Source organism: Ixodes scapularis, unplaced genomic scaffold, assembly GCF_016920785.2.
Source record: "Ixodes scapularis isolate PalLabHiFi unplaced genomic scaffold, ASM1692078v2 PGA_scaffold0__279_contigs__length_252992795, whole genome shotgun sequence".
NCBI classification, from domain to species: Eukaryota; Metazoa; Arthropoda; class Arachnida; order Ixodida; family Ixodidae; genus Ixodes; species Ixodes scapularis.
This window is the reverse complement of record NW_024609835.1, coordinates 141,879,803-141,895,416: the sequence shown is the minus strand read 5'-3', so window position 1 is coordinate 141,895,416 and position 15,614 is coordinate 141,879,803. Positions and strand designations below refer to the sequence as shown.

The following is a 15,614-nucleotide window of genomic DNA, read 5'->3' as shown; positions in this document are numbered from 1 at the left end:
ATTTGCCAGCATGCCAAGAATTATTTTTATAATTTTTATAACCCTCAGAACTAATATGCACATTCATGGACACTTTTCTTTTGCCCAAAGAAACCAAACTTGATATACAGTCGAACCTCAATAAAATGAACTTCAATGTAACGAAATCCTCGATTTAACGAAGTATTTTATTTTTCATAATTTTTTGCCCATAGACCCCATGTATTTTTAGTCTCTATATAACGAAGTCCATTGTGCTGCTATTTCAATATAACGAAGCGCCATTGCCATAGAAAACAATAAATAAAAAGACTCTAAAAAACAACTTCGCAAAAAAAGTTGTGGTTAAAAAAAAAATTATGCGCGAACGCGAGCGCTTTGAAACTTTACTTCACGGGGACAGGCCTTCCAACGTTCCTAGGCTGCCCGAGGATGCGGCGCCGGTAGCGCCGGCGAGGCATGCGGCAAAGCGGATTCCGCGGGGCTGGCCAGAAAATGCCGAGCAAAAAGTTTACACGGCATAACAGCATCACCACTGACATTCACTGATCATCATAGTCCACTGTACCGCGGGTAGCGCGGGAGCCAACTTCAGCGGGGGAGCGACGTGATGGCGCGACCGCACGGGCAGTGCCATCTAGGAGAAGACCGATTATCGTCTTGCGACCGTGACCGTGATGTAACGCAAAGGCGCAAGCACACTGTGGGCGCAAGGGGGCAAGTAAACTGTGCGGGCAAGAGTGCTGTGTAGGTTGGAAACATTGGCACCGCCTAAACTAAACAGCTTTATTTTTCAACCGGGCGGTGCACTCACGTGCTTGCTGGCATAAGGAAACGTAAAGTTCTTTTCTTTGGATGAGAAAGCAAACGTTTTGGACGCCATCCTGAAGAAAGTACTGTGATCACGAGCACTCGGGAAGTGCTCGACGCAATGGACGTACTGAGGGGGTACACGGCGTCGCATAGGCAGCAAGATGCCGTGCAAGCGCTTTGGGCACTCGAACGCCGTATGACGCCGCTGCTACTGTTGTAAAGGCGCAAGCAAAACTCACGGATTACTTTGCCCCAAAATAAATGTCATTTTCGGTGAGTTTTCATACCCGTAAAATGTTTCGGAATTTGTTTTTTTTTTTTGCATGCTAAAGCCAAATTTCGATTTAGCGAAATTTCAATGTAACGAAGTGAATTGCGAATTTTACCGACTTCGTTACATCGAGGTTTAACTATAACTATTTTTTCACACAAGACCTCGACAAGATGTCAATTGAACTGTGTCAGTCACTTGTCACTTTTCTTGCCACCTTTATTGTTGGCAGGGAAGAGGATAATCACGTTAGCTCTCAGCAGTCAGCACCTTCACATACACTGCGTCTTGGTTTGTCTCACCGCAAATGCTTGCGTGCTATGCGCAAAGAATGTCTGACACATTGTTTATTCATTTAGTAACATGTAAACAAAGCTTTATTGTTGTTACAAGCTTTATGAAAGCAAAGTGTTTATTCTGACTGAGGCCAAAGTAACCAATTGTTTCATGGACCCCTGAATCAGCCTCAAATAGGTTCATTATTAACTGTATTTTTCATGTTCAAGAGTTCAAGACACACAAGGCAACCAACTGTAGGAATTAGGAAACCTTGACAGTGAGGGCACCAAAGGGTTTAGTCCTGCTCTGGCATTAAACATACTTTAGAAAGAACCGCGAGAAGAAAGCAGCGCTTGGCGTGACACCGTATTTACTCGAGTAATAGCCACACTGTTTATGAAGAAAACCTGAGGGTTTGCTTTTTCCGTGGAGCACGCGGATTTCCAATCACCGCAAACGACAGCATGATTCCAGCTGTTTAAAGGACAGAGATAACGTCTTTGCACGAAGATACCATCTATGAAGGTTGCATTTGTATGGAGACTCGTGTTCGTGCTCTAGTCATTTGCTATGTTATTTATGTGCAACGTGATGATTGGGTGTATATGTGCTTTGTGGGAAAGTAGACACAAGGGCCTTGTTTATAAATAGTGCGGCTATTACTTAAGTAAATACGGTACTTTCGCCGAAGTGGAGGGTGTGCCTCACCACCAGCTCGAGGGCCGAGGCTGCCGAAGTGGCCGCCCTCCAGACGTGGGCGCTCTGATCCCCCGAGCCGGTCACAAGCAGGTCCTGCGTCGGGTGGAAGCGCACCGAGTTCACCGAGCCCGCGTGACCCGCATACTGTAGGATGCACTGGCCAGTCTGGATGTCCCACAGCCTCGCAGTGTGATCTGTAAGGTAAGGCAGCATTAGTCAAGACAGCAAGGTATTGAGCTGGGCTAGTTGCCACATAACCTAAACAAAACAATGCTAAAATAGATGAAGAACACAAGGAGTGGAGCACGCACCAGGTACTGGCCCAATATTGATAGCTGACGGTAAGTACTTGGTGTTACTACCAGACAACTACACGTTACCCCAAAAAAAGTAAGTAAATACCGTTATTCGTTACTCGCTCAAAAAGTAGCTACATAAGTTACTCGTTACCGATTCTCAAAAGGAAAGCGTAACTTTACCTCAGACGTAACGAGGTATTTTTCTTTTTTACTTTGACGACCCAGAACTGCTTTTGTTTCCTGGTTTATGCGGAGGGCAAGTTCGTCTGCTTCTCGCGCAGGGGGTAGCGGTGACGTCAGAACGCCGAGCCCTGATTGGCTGATCGCGCCCCCCTATCTGAGCGTCGTCTGCTCCTTTGCAACGTCGTCTGCTCGCAACGTCGTCTGCGTCTGTCTTACCTTTCCTGCGACTTTCGGGAGTGCAGAGGCCAGATTCACGAAACGACCTTACGCCAAAAAATGTGCGTAAGACAAAACTTAAGAACAAATTCGTATTCACGAAACGAAATTTTCGTAAGTTTTGCGCAGGTTACGACGAAATCTTACGGCAGCTCCGAAGCTGTCTTACGCACTTCTTACGATCAAATCAGCATGGCCGACGGGAGGCACTCACTTGATCGAATGACGTTTTAGCGAACGCCCACGTTTCATCGAATGACACTTTAGCGAAGAGTCGGACGCTGCGAACCGGCGTTTTCGGGTGGGCCAAGTGAGTTCATATTTTTGTAATGAGTTGCCGCAGACTGTCGCCGCGAAGCGGCGTAAAGCGCAGCGCGACGGATGGGTTAACGCGCGCCCCCGTTATTCGCTAAAACGACCATTCGCTCAAATGTCGCCGTTCGCTAAAATGTCATTCGCTCTTGTGATATGGACCCAAGCAGGAAGAAAAAAATTAAGAAGTACTTGAAACAGACGACGACGAACAAGAACGCTGGATCCACAAACACCCGGGAAAAGCTCCAACGGCCTCGATTCCACCGAACGCGACCAAACGAGCTGGGCAGTTAGGCCTAGCAGGCGCTCCGCGACTCGGCGACCGTCTGCCCACGACCGGCTGGCGTGCTGAATGGAATATGCCCGCACGACCCTTGTGAACCCTTCCCGTATTATACTTTGATCGCTGACCTCAATTTTAGATCAAGAAGTCAATTTCTTCCTCTTGCTATCTCCTTGCTTCCCGAGGCAACGGTGATTCTCGCCGGTGAAAAAGCGGTGAATCTCCGACAGACGCAGGAAAGGTAAAGCAGTCATCGCTTTGACTAGCAGACGTAAAGCAGACGACATTAACTGCGCCAACCCGCCGACGGCGTTAAAGAGTGAGGGGTTTCGCCGCACAGGAATGGAGGGAAAAAGTATTTGGAAGGGAACTTGCGGACACTAACACGCTCACTCTCGGTTCTAAGCAAACAAACCTCGGCGCCCCGGGACACCTCGCCAGTGAGTCCTTTGACTTCCCTCCTTAATGCGCGTCTGCTAGTTTTAGACAAAAACAACGTACCGTCCGAGTTATTTCATCTGCCCTCTCTTAAAGGCGAAGTCGAGTTCGCTCCGAAAATCGCAGGAAAGGTAAGACAGGCGCAGACGACGTTGCGAGCAGACGACGTTGCAAAGGAGCAGACGACGCTGAGATAGGGGTTCGCGATCAGCCAATCAGGGCTCGGCGTTCTGACGTCACCGCTACTTCCTTTCTCATGCGCAGAAGACGAAAATGAGCCCACTTGCGAGGCGTATCGTTTTCTTTCTCATAGTCGTGGCACTTAGGCAGTGGCGGCCTCTCAAAATTTTCTTCAGTTACGTTTCCCCGCTTCCTTGAGAGCACGTCTCCGGTGACGCTAAAGAGTCGTTCTACTGACACGCTCGAAGGAAAGGCAGTGTGGTGCTTCAGGAAGAGTTGATGAATCTTCGGGAACTGAACCTTCATTGTGAACAGGGGGTACCCACCTGAACCCAAGAAAAACCGTTAAATAAAAATAACACAGTTGTTTTGTTCTGTTGGTTTACCCCCTCGATGTCCCCTGGAGTATGCCCTAGCCTGGGATTCCCTCTTTCTTTTGTTCTCTCTGCTTCTAGAATTTGAAATTGACAATAGATTCTATGCATTCCCACGTTGGCAACCTGCGAATTTACATTCTGTCTGTGCACGATTCTAGAAGGTTCAACCAACAAACCTCACTGTGTTCGCGAGGTGAAGGACATCCCCGGCTGCAGAGTTCTACTGACGTGTTCAGCAATAAACGTTGCAATACTGTCATATTGTTTAGTTGTGTTTCGGTTTGCCTATCTGCCTTTGTCGCGATAGGCGCATGCTCAGGTTAGAATTAAAATGAGGCTGCTTAATGAGTGTTGTACATGTTACTCCTCAAAAGTAATGAAATACCGTTACTCATTACTTCGCCGTAAAATTAACTAAATACGTTACTCTTTCCTTTTTAGAACATTAAATACGCTACTCATTACCAAATTAAGTACCCAGCTATAACTAACCCGTTGCTAGTAATGCATTACATACATGTCTGGTTGGTACTCTGTTCCTTGCATCCGTAGTTTATTCTAGTGCTGTTTTGCCTTTTTTAAATGAGAACATTACACAGCACTAAAGGGCTGGTCCTCCCCTATATTTTGCATATTGAATTAATGACAAAACTCGATTTCATGTAGCCCTGTTAGATCCTGTTGTAAATTCTATGACAGAGGTCTGGTCCTCGTCATATTAGAAAGGTGTTTAACTACCATATGGTATTTGTACCATCATTCAAATATGCTAAATACCTAGAACATGCAGGCACATAATCATTGTACCTTGACTTCTGCTTACGGTATATGTTCTTTTTTATTTAAGGCCCATTTTTCAGTTGTCTTCCACCTTTTTGCATAAATGACGTTGAGAATTATATCTGCATTCGCTCGCTCATTCTTGTCACCATGTCCGTCTTGCTTCTTTTTTGTGATCCTCCCACTCACATTTGCTTCTTACTTGGAAACTGCGGTAAGAACTGGCATTGCCCGTCGAGCCATGCCAAGTTTTCATTTCAAAGAGATGCATTTTTAAAATACAATTACACAAGTAATTTTTTTTTCTTTTGAAGGGGGTAATTTTACAGCAATTAAAAATCCCATTCCAAACACAAATCATCCTCAGCCTCAAATTATCTGCCATTTCATTTTATTTTTAATTAATTTTTCTCACATGACCCTAAAGCATTACAGAGTGGACACTGTAACATAAACATAAAAGTAAGAAAAAAAAGGCAAAAATGCAAAATTAGTACGAAACATAATTTAGCAAATTAGTAATTGCAATTCTAAAATCAGCGGTGCTAGTAATTAAAACTATGACTGCAGGAAGGCAATTCGAATCAATTGAGATTTGAGCAAAGAAGGAGGGCATTAAAAGTAGATGTGCTGCAATGGAGGATCCTAACTTTTATACTCACGAACAACTTTCTGTGGCTATGCAGCCAATTGCTAGGGGAGAGAGTGCGCCCGCTGCTTGGACTGCGCTTTCCTCCTCTCTTCAGATTGCCAGAGAAAGTTGCTCCCGAGTGTAGTTGATGATTGGTGCATGATGATATGTAAGAAGATTCTGAAAACAGTGCTTGGCCAAGTGTACTGTTATCCGCACCTAACATTATTGAGATAAGCATACCACTTACAATGTTAACACAGGCGTTTCCTCTCCCAACATTCTTGTACTCTTAATTTTTGCAAAATCCAAGCTGAAGTCACGGTCACTGCTAAGGGCATCACAGCCACACCAGTCAGAGTTAAGACTTTATGTCATAGAGAGTCTGCTAAGGCTGTTAAGTTCCTGGAGAGGTTAATTCATGTTTCCATAGATGGTACTTCTCTTCTGTGCACTTTCCTGTACCAGTGAGCAGATGCTACGGTTCAAGTATTTTATGCAGACCTTCCTTGAAATACGTCCTCAGTTTTGCTTTAACACGTATTAGAGACTCAGTCTTTCCCCTTTAGTGCATTTTTGTACTAGGTACAGTTTCTTTCAGGAAATAAGAATTGCTCGTGTACTTATACGTAATTGAGTGCTTTACTGCAAAGGCAATGGGCACTTCGCAAGCCGAGTGCTAGCTCACCTGCAAAATGAATGGAGCCCAAATGTCAGAGCCAGCTCACCTGCAGACGCAGTTGCAATGACCAGGATGCCCGTGCGTGCAGTGCTAACTTCCCAGACGCCGTCTCGATGCCCGGAGTAGTTCATCGCAAGTTGGCAGCCAAGGGTCGATGTCTTGAAACTTGACACAATGCGACTGGTGGAGGCCTTCAGCTTGTACGTGCTTTTGATCTTCTGAGACAACTGGCTCGCTGGAAAGTCAGAACAAAAGGGACGAAATCAGGAAACGCAAACTAATGTGCATAGCTGAATGTGCAATAGACCAATCTGACTAAGCATTCGGCGCAGGCGTGACGCCGCCATTACTTTAGTTCATAGGAGGCAGACGGCACTGCAAAAGAGGGCTCGTGCCGTCTTGTGCTCTACACGCGCAGAGCTCCAGGAGGTTGTCGCACGTCTCGAAAGACAAAACTTCTCTCGATGCATTGCGGCAGCGGTGGTATAGTCAAACTGGCTGGTAATATCTGTCTATTAGGGAAATTTCTCGAAAGGATGGTCCCAGGTTTAGATAAACGGAATAAAGAAAGCAATAGTGTATGTAGACTGAAATCAACACCACATAATCTCCATACGGGCTAAATGTATCAAGCAAACAATAAACACTTAAAAAAAAGGCTATTAGAAATACAAAAGCCCAAACAAAATTTGCCATTTCTGTAGTTCTTTATTTTATGTGTAACCATCTCCCAAAACTCATACTAAATGGGATACTGTAATTAAATGAGAAATAAGACAGCAAGTTTAAAATTAAGCCCAATGCGAGCATTATTCACCATCATTCATTGCAAACTGAATTTTTAAGGCATTTCTCGTTTTAAATACCAAAACTTTGGCACTTAAAATACAGTGAACAAAACATGAGATTCAGAGATTCACCCAGGATTCTCACTCTGCAGGGGTCTTATAATAAATGGCTCTGGGGCACTGTGTGTGCTTTAAGTTTTTGTGCTCTGCATAGGAAAGTCGGAGGAAGGTGTCAGACTGAACCTGGGAGGGTTGGGGTATGTGCCAGAGGTCAGCATTTTTGGTTGAACTCACTCACAGCTAGCTCAAAATGAAAAGTTAAAAACTTATTCACCCTCACGGCCACTCTCACCTTCAAGCCCTCACTAACAAACTCACCAAAATCATGACCTCACCAATGTGCCATCGTTCTTAATGATATATTTTCACGCAATTTTTCCGTAACTACAGACGTCCCATTGCCTAATGTAAACTCATGTGATTACCTTGCAATGTTTCCTGTTATTATTGATCCCAGTGGTGTTGAAAGCGTAATTAGATCACTCAAACAATCTTCTGCCCCTGGTTGCGATTTAATTGACCCAAAATTTTTAAAAAGTACCAGTGTTTATTCTTCTATCATTTTATCAAAAGTTTTCCAACAGTCCCTTGACGATGGTTATCTCCCTGCTGAGTGGAAGGTGGGAAAGGTTGTTCCACTCCACAAATCAGGTAACAAGAATTCTCCCCTTAATTATCGACCCATTTCGCTCACAAGCATCCCGTGTAAAATTTTTGAGCACATTCTGTTTTCTAACCTCGCTAACTTTCTTGAATCGAACTCATTTTTCACACCTTCACAACACGGCTTCCGTAAAACTTATTCGTGCGAAACTCAATTGGTATCTTTCACTCATAAACTAAACGCCATTCTTGACCGATCATCACTCGCCGACTGCATATTTTTAGACTTTTCGAAAGCATTTGATAAGGTGTGTCATAAGCTTTTACTTCTTAAATTAAGTCAGCTTAATCTCTATCCCAAACTTCTTATATGGCTCGAATACTTCCTCATTAACCGTTCTCAGTTCGTTTCAGCTAACAGCCTCACTTCTCCCCCAAGTGGCGTCCACTCCGGCGTGCCCCAAGGCTCTGTGCTTGGCCCTCTCCTTTTTCTTATCTACATTAATGACCTCTCTTCTTGTGTTTCTTCCCATATTCATTTGTTTGCAGATGACTGTGTAATTTTCCGGGAAATTTTATGTGATAACGATATAACCACTCTTCAATCTGACCTTAACGCCATCTCTGTATGGTGCAAAACATGGTGCATGGAACTAAACATTAACAAATGTAAACTTATGCGTGTCTCTAGAAAAAATATTAACTCGCCCGTCTACTCTCTTAATAATGTGCCTTTGGACGCCGTATCTTCTTATAAATACCTTGGTGTCCACATTTCATCTAACCTAACTTGGAGCGTTCACACCTCGTACGTCATTAATAACGCTAACCGCATGCTGGGTTATCTTCGACGTAACTTTGCTAAAGCACCTTCATCCCTAAAACTACTACTCTACAAGGTCCTCATTCGCTCTAAACTCGAATATTCCGTTTCGGTTTGGGATCCAAGCCACGAAAACTTGATACACTCACTTGAAATGGTTCAAAATAATTCTGTTCGTTTCATATTGTCTAACTATAATAGAACTGCAAGCATCAGTACAATGAAATCTAACCTTGATCTGCCATCCCTAACATCCCGCCGCAAAATCTCTCGTCTTTGTCTCTTTCACAAACTGTTTCTTCATCCCTTCTTGCGCGCCGAACATATTTTACCCCCCCAATACATCTCATCTAGATTAGATCATGTTCATAAAGTCGGGATTCCATCGTGTAGAACTAATGCTTTTTTTCAGTCATTCTTTCCTCGCACATCAGTGGAGTGGAATGGCCTTCCCGCCCCGACAGCAACAATCAAAGATCCCCAGCAGTTCAAGAACGCCATAGCTAACATTGTATAAATAAGAGTCAATTTACTGTACTAATAACCACTGCATTTTTTAACTTTATACTTATACATTGTACCCACTCCCCTCTCTAATGCCTTTGGCCCTGAGGGTATCTGAAATAAATAATAAATAAATAAACTCACACCCCTCATTGAACATATAAAGTCACCAAACTAAAAAACTCACACCACTCACCAAACTCACCTAACTCACAAACTCATGCCCCTCATTGAACTCATGAACTCACCAACTCACCGACCTCACTCTCTCAGAAATAGTTCTCGCCCTCACCATAGTTGCGGTGTTGGCGCTCATGTTGCAAAGGGGTTGCGCGGCTTTTACAACTCTGCCATGGTCACTGCCTTCTTCTGCCTCTCCGGCGCCAGCTGTCACATTGCCATGTGAAGAAATGTTTTGTACGTCTTTTTGTTTGTTTCGCTTTGACTCCTTCGGCACGCAGGCCCAGCACTTGAGGAAGGCATGCTTTGTTGGGATACAAGGGTGCGTCATCAGGAGTCTTGTGAAGAAGTATTCTTTATGGTGTGCACTGTTCGTTTCAAGCATTTGCGATAACACTGTGTAAGAATGAAGTGAGCGTCTGCATCGCTGTACATTCAAGTGTGAATTATTATCATTTCAACACGCACCACTGTGGGTGTGTATTTTGTTTCCGCATACAATATTGCAAACTTCTCCTTAATGATACACTCTAAAAAAATGGGGGTGTAGACGTTACACCCCTTGTCACATATACGACACCCCAAAACTTCAGTTGGATGTACAGCGCACTGATGTTGTACCGACGCTACCAAATTTCACGAGCTGCATGATAGCCGAGTTGGGCAACTCATTAAAATAGTTAATGTAATTGGGACTGACTGCAAAAAAAGTTATGGAGGTTTTCTAAACTCAACTGGAAAACTAGTGTGTTTTTTTCCTGTAGACTTTGGTACGTACTTTAGATGTTTAATATGTTATATCACACCGTCATCAACCCTCTCGCAAAAGTTGGGGCAGCCAGTTCGACGTCAGCGCGCCGTACGTCCAACTGAAGTTTTGGGGTGTCGTATATGTGACAAGGGGTGTAACGCCTACACCCCCTTTTTTTTAGAGTGTAGGACGGCTTAAATGACAATTCATTGACGAGAAGAACTATTTCGGAAAGGTCTGTCTTCATATTTACCATCGTTCACACAAATTATTTCACCTGAAATAACTGCCTGGTGGATATTTTTTTTTTTCTGGAAGAAAGAAGATTGAAGAACTTTCTGCACGCCATATTATTGTGTTTTCTTTTATTGCTTCTCGTTTTGAGATGCACCGCACATACCAACTAAAACTGGAAGACTATAATCTACCGACTTCGCCTCGTAAAGAGCCCGTCCACAAACTTGCAACCCAATAGGGTCGGCTGAGAGAAGACCCGTTTTTAAGCCCCTTGCGACGACTTAGGACCTGCTCCGCTGCAGCGCATCCGGCCCTACGCGTGGCAAGAGGCTTAAACCAGATCGAGAACACGATTCTCCATACAAATGCAATCTTCACAGATGGTATCTTTGCGCGAAGACGTTATCTTTGCCCTGTAAACCGCTGAAATCATGCTGTCGATCGCGGTGATTGGCAAGCTGCGTGCTCCGCGGAAAAACGAACCCTCAGGTTTTCTTCATAAACAGTGCGGCTATTACTCGAGTAAATACGGATACGGTAAATATTCTTGCAATACCGAAGTATCCTTTCTAAATTTCAAATCAGAAAAAAGTACTGCCAGGATATCGCAGTCTATCATACAGACGACTGCAAGCAAGGCCACTGGCCGCCGCCGTGCTCCTGCGGACAAGTCCGTGCGATTTCTAACTCATTGTAGCTATGCTCACGCGCAAGCTGCATGTGCTTGTACTTGTGGAGCACCAGCTGGGGCGCCATGCTTGCAATTGTCTATATGGATGCCGAAGTTGTATTAAAAATAGTGTCGAGTCTTGCTCTGGAGGAGTGCTTCCCCCTTAAAACGAGGGTGCACTGCGGTGAAGCGCAAGACACGCAAAATCGCGATGCCTACACCGCGGTTGTCGTTTCTCTGCAGTACACCAGTGCGTGGTAAAAAAGCGCACTCAACGAAGCTAATCCACCCGCCGGAACGGACCACGATCATGATAATTATTACGAAACTGGCGAGCACTGTCAGTCTTTGACACGAAATTCAATAAAATAGCGCATTATTTGCGGCGACAGTCAAAAGATCTAAAAATTCCCATAAGCCCATCGTAACGATCCGGCCGGGTAGCGAGGCCCGAGCTATTAGATGTTCAATATTGTTAAAGTGAAATCAAGTTTTGACGCAATGTCGGCGCAAATTCCTCACAATTTGGTAAAATGTAGCAGGATGTAGCAGTGTAGGTACTTTGGAATAACAATCACAGCACTGGCATGCTAACGCTCATTTAGTTTTAATTTAAACCTCCTTGACAGTGCCTTCAACAGTTGGGGCCTAAGTAGAGGTGGAAACTGAACTAGTGATGTGACATAAAAATTAAAGTATATAGTGCAGCCCAGATACACCTTATTAAGTTTATTTAGAAATCAATTTGCTTAAACCTCGCATTAAAAAAAAAATTCAGACAAATGCAATTCTTTTTTAATTTTTTTAAATTTTGCATTTGTTTTTGTATATTTTACTGCAAGGTAGAATTGCCGCATCAAAAGTTACCTGGAGGAGTGCTCTTTGAAACAGCGACCTGGCGCGATATCGCGATGTCCACAATCGGAAATATTCGGAAACTTCCAAGTAGTGAGTGTGTTCCATACGATAATCAAGTCGAATAGTACATTATTCGAAGCGATGATCGAATTTTTTTTCATATTTGCAAAGGACTAGCGTAACGATCCGGCAATGTAATAGGATCTGAGCTATTAGTTTAAGATCTGAGACACATAAATTAACGTCTGGAGCGACCATGGCGAAAATTTCTTACATTCTGGTGAAATGTAGAAGGATGCAGCAAGGTAAGTACTCTGGCGCAGTTGGGCACAAGTGGCGCAGCAATGTACAATCACCATAACATTTTCTTCTGAGCAGGTGAGAAAAGAATAGAAACGTTCCTGTTGTGTGTTGATCAAAACTATCCTCCTCCTCCCAAGCTGGCTTAGTACTGACATATGGTACTGAGGTCGGAGAACCTCCAGTCAGGCTACCATTTAAAAGCTTTATTTAGATTAAAAACAAACAAACAGTATAATAAGTTTTCTCTAGGAGTGAATTTCTCTGACATATTCAAATCAAACTAGTTTGCATATAGAGTGGGCGAGCAGCCTGCCTTGAAATGGCGTTGTCTCCGCTGCATACCTGTAATTTGGCCGGTGTAATACGACCTCTAACCTGGATCGTTTAACGTGCCTACACAGTAGTGATTACAGGAATGCGCGCGGGTACATGCCGCAAGTGTATTCTCTCCTTCTCGAACATATTTGAACAACGAACATCGTCATTGCAATAGCTTATCATATGTGGACCAAAGGGGGATTAGTTACGGAGGGGGCAATCCGAACCATTCTGAGCGCACGAAGGGACTATGTTTGCAAATCCTTTGCACAGCAGAGCGAGCCCACTTAGAACGCCATTAGCATCGCTGCTGCGTAGGAAGGTCGCTTTTCACCAGACGTAATTGCCACTTTGAGAGGGTTAGTCAATCCGCGCTCAGAGTACAGAGATAACGTCTGGTCAGCAAGTATTACATCCTCGAAAGTGTCGTTTATCGAGTATAATCTCGTCCAACACACGCTCGTGCGCACGTCAGTCAATTCAACCGAGACCCCTAATTCATAGGTGCCTGCAATCGTTTTCAATCTCCCATTGTCTCACAAAATGTGAGTCTAATCTATTCGGACGCGAACCCTGACGGAGAGTAAAGGGCCCCGTCGAGCAAAACAAAAACAGCAATATAACAAAACAAGAACTAAAAGCGGACCGCATTTCCTCCACGTGTGCGACGGTTAACCGTTCGGTCGCTCGTCGACGTTCGGGGTCTGACCTTGGGAACGCATACTCCAAAACAGTGAAATTAAAACAAGCTGGTGGGAGGAAACGAGCTCCGACAGCGGTCGGGGAACTGTTCCCGCAATTTATCAGAATTGCCGCAAGCCGCGCCGAAGAACCGCTGAGCGCACGCGAATGACTGCTTCAACTTACTGGTTCGACCGGGTTCAAATTTTTGTTCGACAAAAGTTGGACAGTTGGACTGAAATTGGACTCTCGTACGCATGCGCGAAGATGGATGAACGAATGGATACGGCTGAATCCTTTTAATATAGCGGCGGCTTGCGCCACCTAGCCATTGAAAAATTTAAATTGAAAAACAAACTGACGCCACCCGGCGGAGAAAACGTGCAATATTTGTAAATAATGAAAAGTACATGCTTTTAGATTTATATTGTGTTAACATTGGGACATTGGTAATCATTTCATAAACTACAAGATAAACCACTTTACAGATGTTCTCCAAAAATATTTAAATGGTTGTGTGGACGTCGTTGTAATTATGGTGCCTCGAACGGGTCTCCGATTGGTATGCTTAGCGTCCTATTCCGCCGTCAAAAGTGGTCCCAAAGTGGCAGTAAGTGACGTCACAAAAGCCTCAGTGTCATGCTCTCGGATGTCGCGATCCTGGTGGCTGGCCGTAGAAGTTCCGGCAAAAAGCAGCGTCCGAAACGTTCGTGGACTGTCCCACCAGAAACAGCGAACGGACGTATGCCACATCCACCACCCTTGCTGTGACACTGCCAGGATCGCGGCCAGCGACAGCATGACACTTTTATGACGACATCTTGCACAAACCGAGGGACCACTTTTTTGGAAGCGGTAAACACACAAATCAGAAAGGCATTCCAGGCACCATGCCCGCAATTAGCTCCAGATTAAATATAATTTAATTTGGAGCGAATGCTCTTAGCTAGATGGCGCAAGTCGCCGCTCGATTTAAAGGGAACAGCTGGCGCGCATCCATCCATACACCCACCTAAGTCGAACATCGTCGAAGTTTGCTAAAAGTTCGAAGGTTCGCCGAACCAATCGAACCTCACATACCCCTCAGGTTCGAGAAAAGTTTGCGACACCCGATGCGCTATTTTTCCTTCCACGGCGCGCATCTGTCTTCCATTGTCTGCTAATGTGGCTAATGTCCGACGCGTTGCCACCAGCGAGCGTCGGGCGTACACGGGGCGACTACAATGGGCTGCGCGAGAAGTGCCGCTCTGTCACGGAGCCGTTGGGTCAACAAACCTTGGGACAACGACATTCGCTTGTCGCACGTCGATCTATAATATTCGCTCGTCCGCCCGACGGGCCCACGCGCAGCAGAGCGCGGCGAAACCAGTCGCCCCCGTCGCCGCGTATTCCAATCAATGCTTGGGGAGCTCTACGAGAACGATATGCGTGCGCACAATGGGGGCGGGGTAGTGCGCCCACATCTGAAGTGAATTCTGATCATTCGGAAGTACCCGGCCTTTAGGGGCAAACTGGCAGCGAGACAAAACGTGCTCGATGTCGTGCTGCTCACCCCGATGCTCTAAAACTTATTTGGCTTGAAGTCCCAAATTACATAGGCTCCAGAGGTGTAGAACACGCAGAACTGTACCGCTCATAAGTTACTTGGAAGCAAGTTTTTGTTGCAATATAGTAGTCGTTTTATTATTTTATTGCCTAGTAAGTAAACGAGTAATCGACTAGATTTGCATATAATGAAATACTCGTACCGTTAATATTCTGTACCACTCAGATTCTATTAGTTCAAATTATCGGATGAATAAACGCAGCTGAAAGCAGCATCCAAAGCAGTTTCATTTGAAGCTTCATTCCCCCTCCCCAACTTCTTCGCGTCTTATACCTACCTCGCTGCTTTTCGCTGTAACACCCTAATTAGCGTTTCTTGAACGAGTAACATCGTAGCAAAAAACTTTCTTCGGCAACGCAGAAAAAAAAAAAAAAAAGTAACAAAAGGTTTGTTGTTATTCTCAAGTGCTTGATGTTTCATGGCGAATCGGAAATTAAATTGGCTCTAGTTCATATCAGCGACGTCTTCCCGGCGGGCACGTGAGACGTGTCTCACTGTACGTTTACGGAAACCCTTTATGCGCTCGACAATTCAAAAGAAAATACGGAAAATTAAAAACATCTTGGCTGTCTCTTTCAGAAGAGAACCACGAAGAACGTAAAAGCTATACGCCTCCGTTGTTTGCCCAAAGTTTGAACGATAAGCTGCGAATATATGATTTCAAATGTTATTGCTACGTTATTGCGGACGCGGAAATATATCCACTTCAATAATTCAAAATTTAAATTTCTCGTGCTTTGAAGTATATACGGGTCAGTGTTTGATAGGAGGACGAAATTTTTACACACACAGATGTTTACTTGCACC

The 15,614-nt window shown here is 44.5% G+C and overlaps 1 protein-coding gene across 1 annotated transcript in view; it reads right to left on the bottom strand.

The window, feature by feature from the left end:
- LOC8030779 (WD repeat-containing protein 37) overlaps positions 1-15,614 on the bottom strand; it is a 230,184-nt gene that overhangs the window by 20,462 nt on the left and 194,108 nt on the right. The window contains exons 5-6 of the mRNA XM_040221875.2: positions 6,472-6,660; positions 2,051-2,235 (exon numbers count right to left, since the gene is read on the bottom strand). Of these exons, the coding sequence (XP_040077809.1) occupies positions 2,051-2,235; positions 6,472-6,660 (374 nt within the window). The remainder of the gene's footprint in view (positions 1-2,050; positions 2,236-6,471; positions 6,661-15,614) is intronic.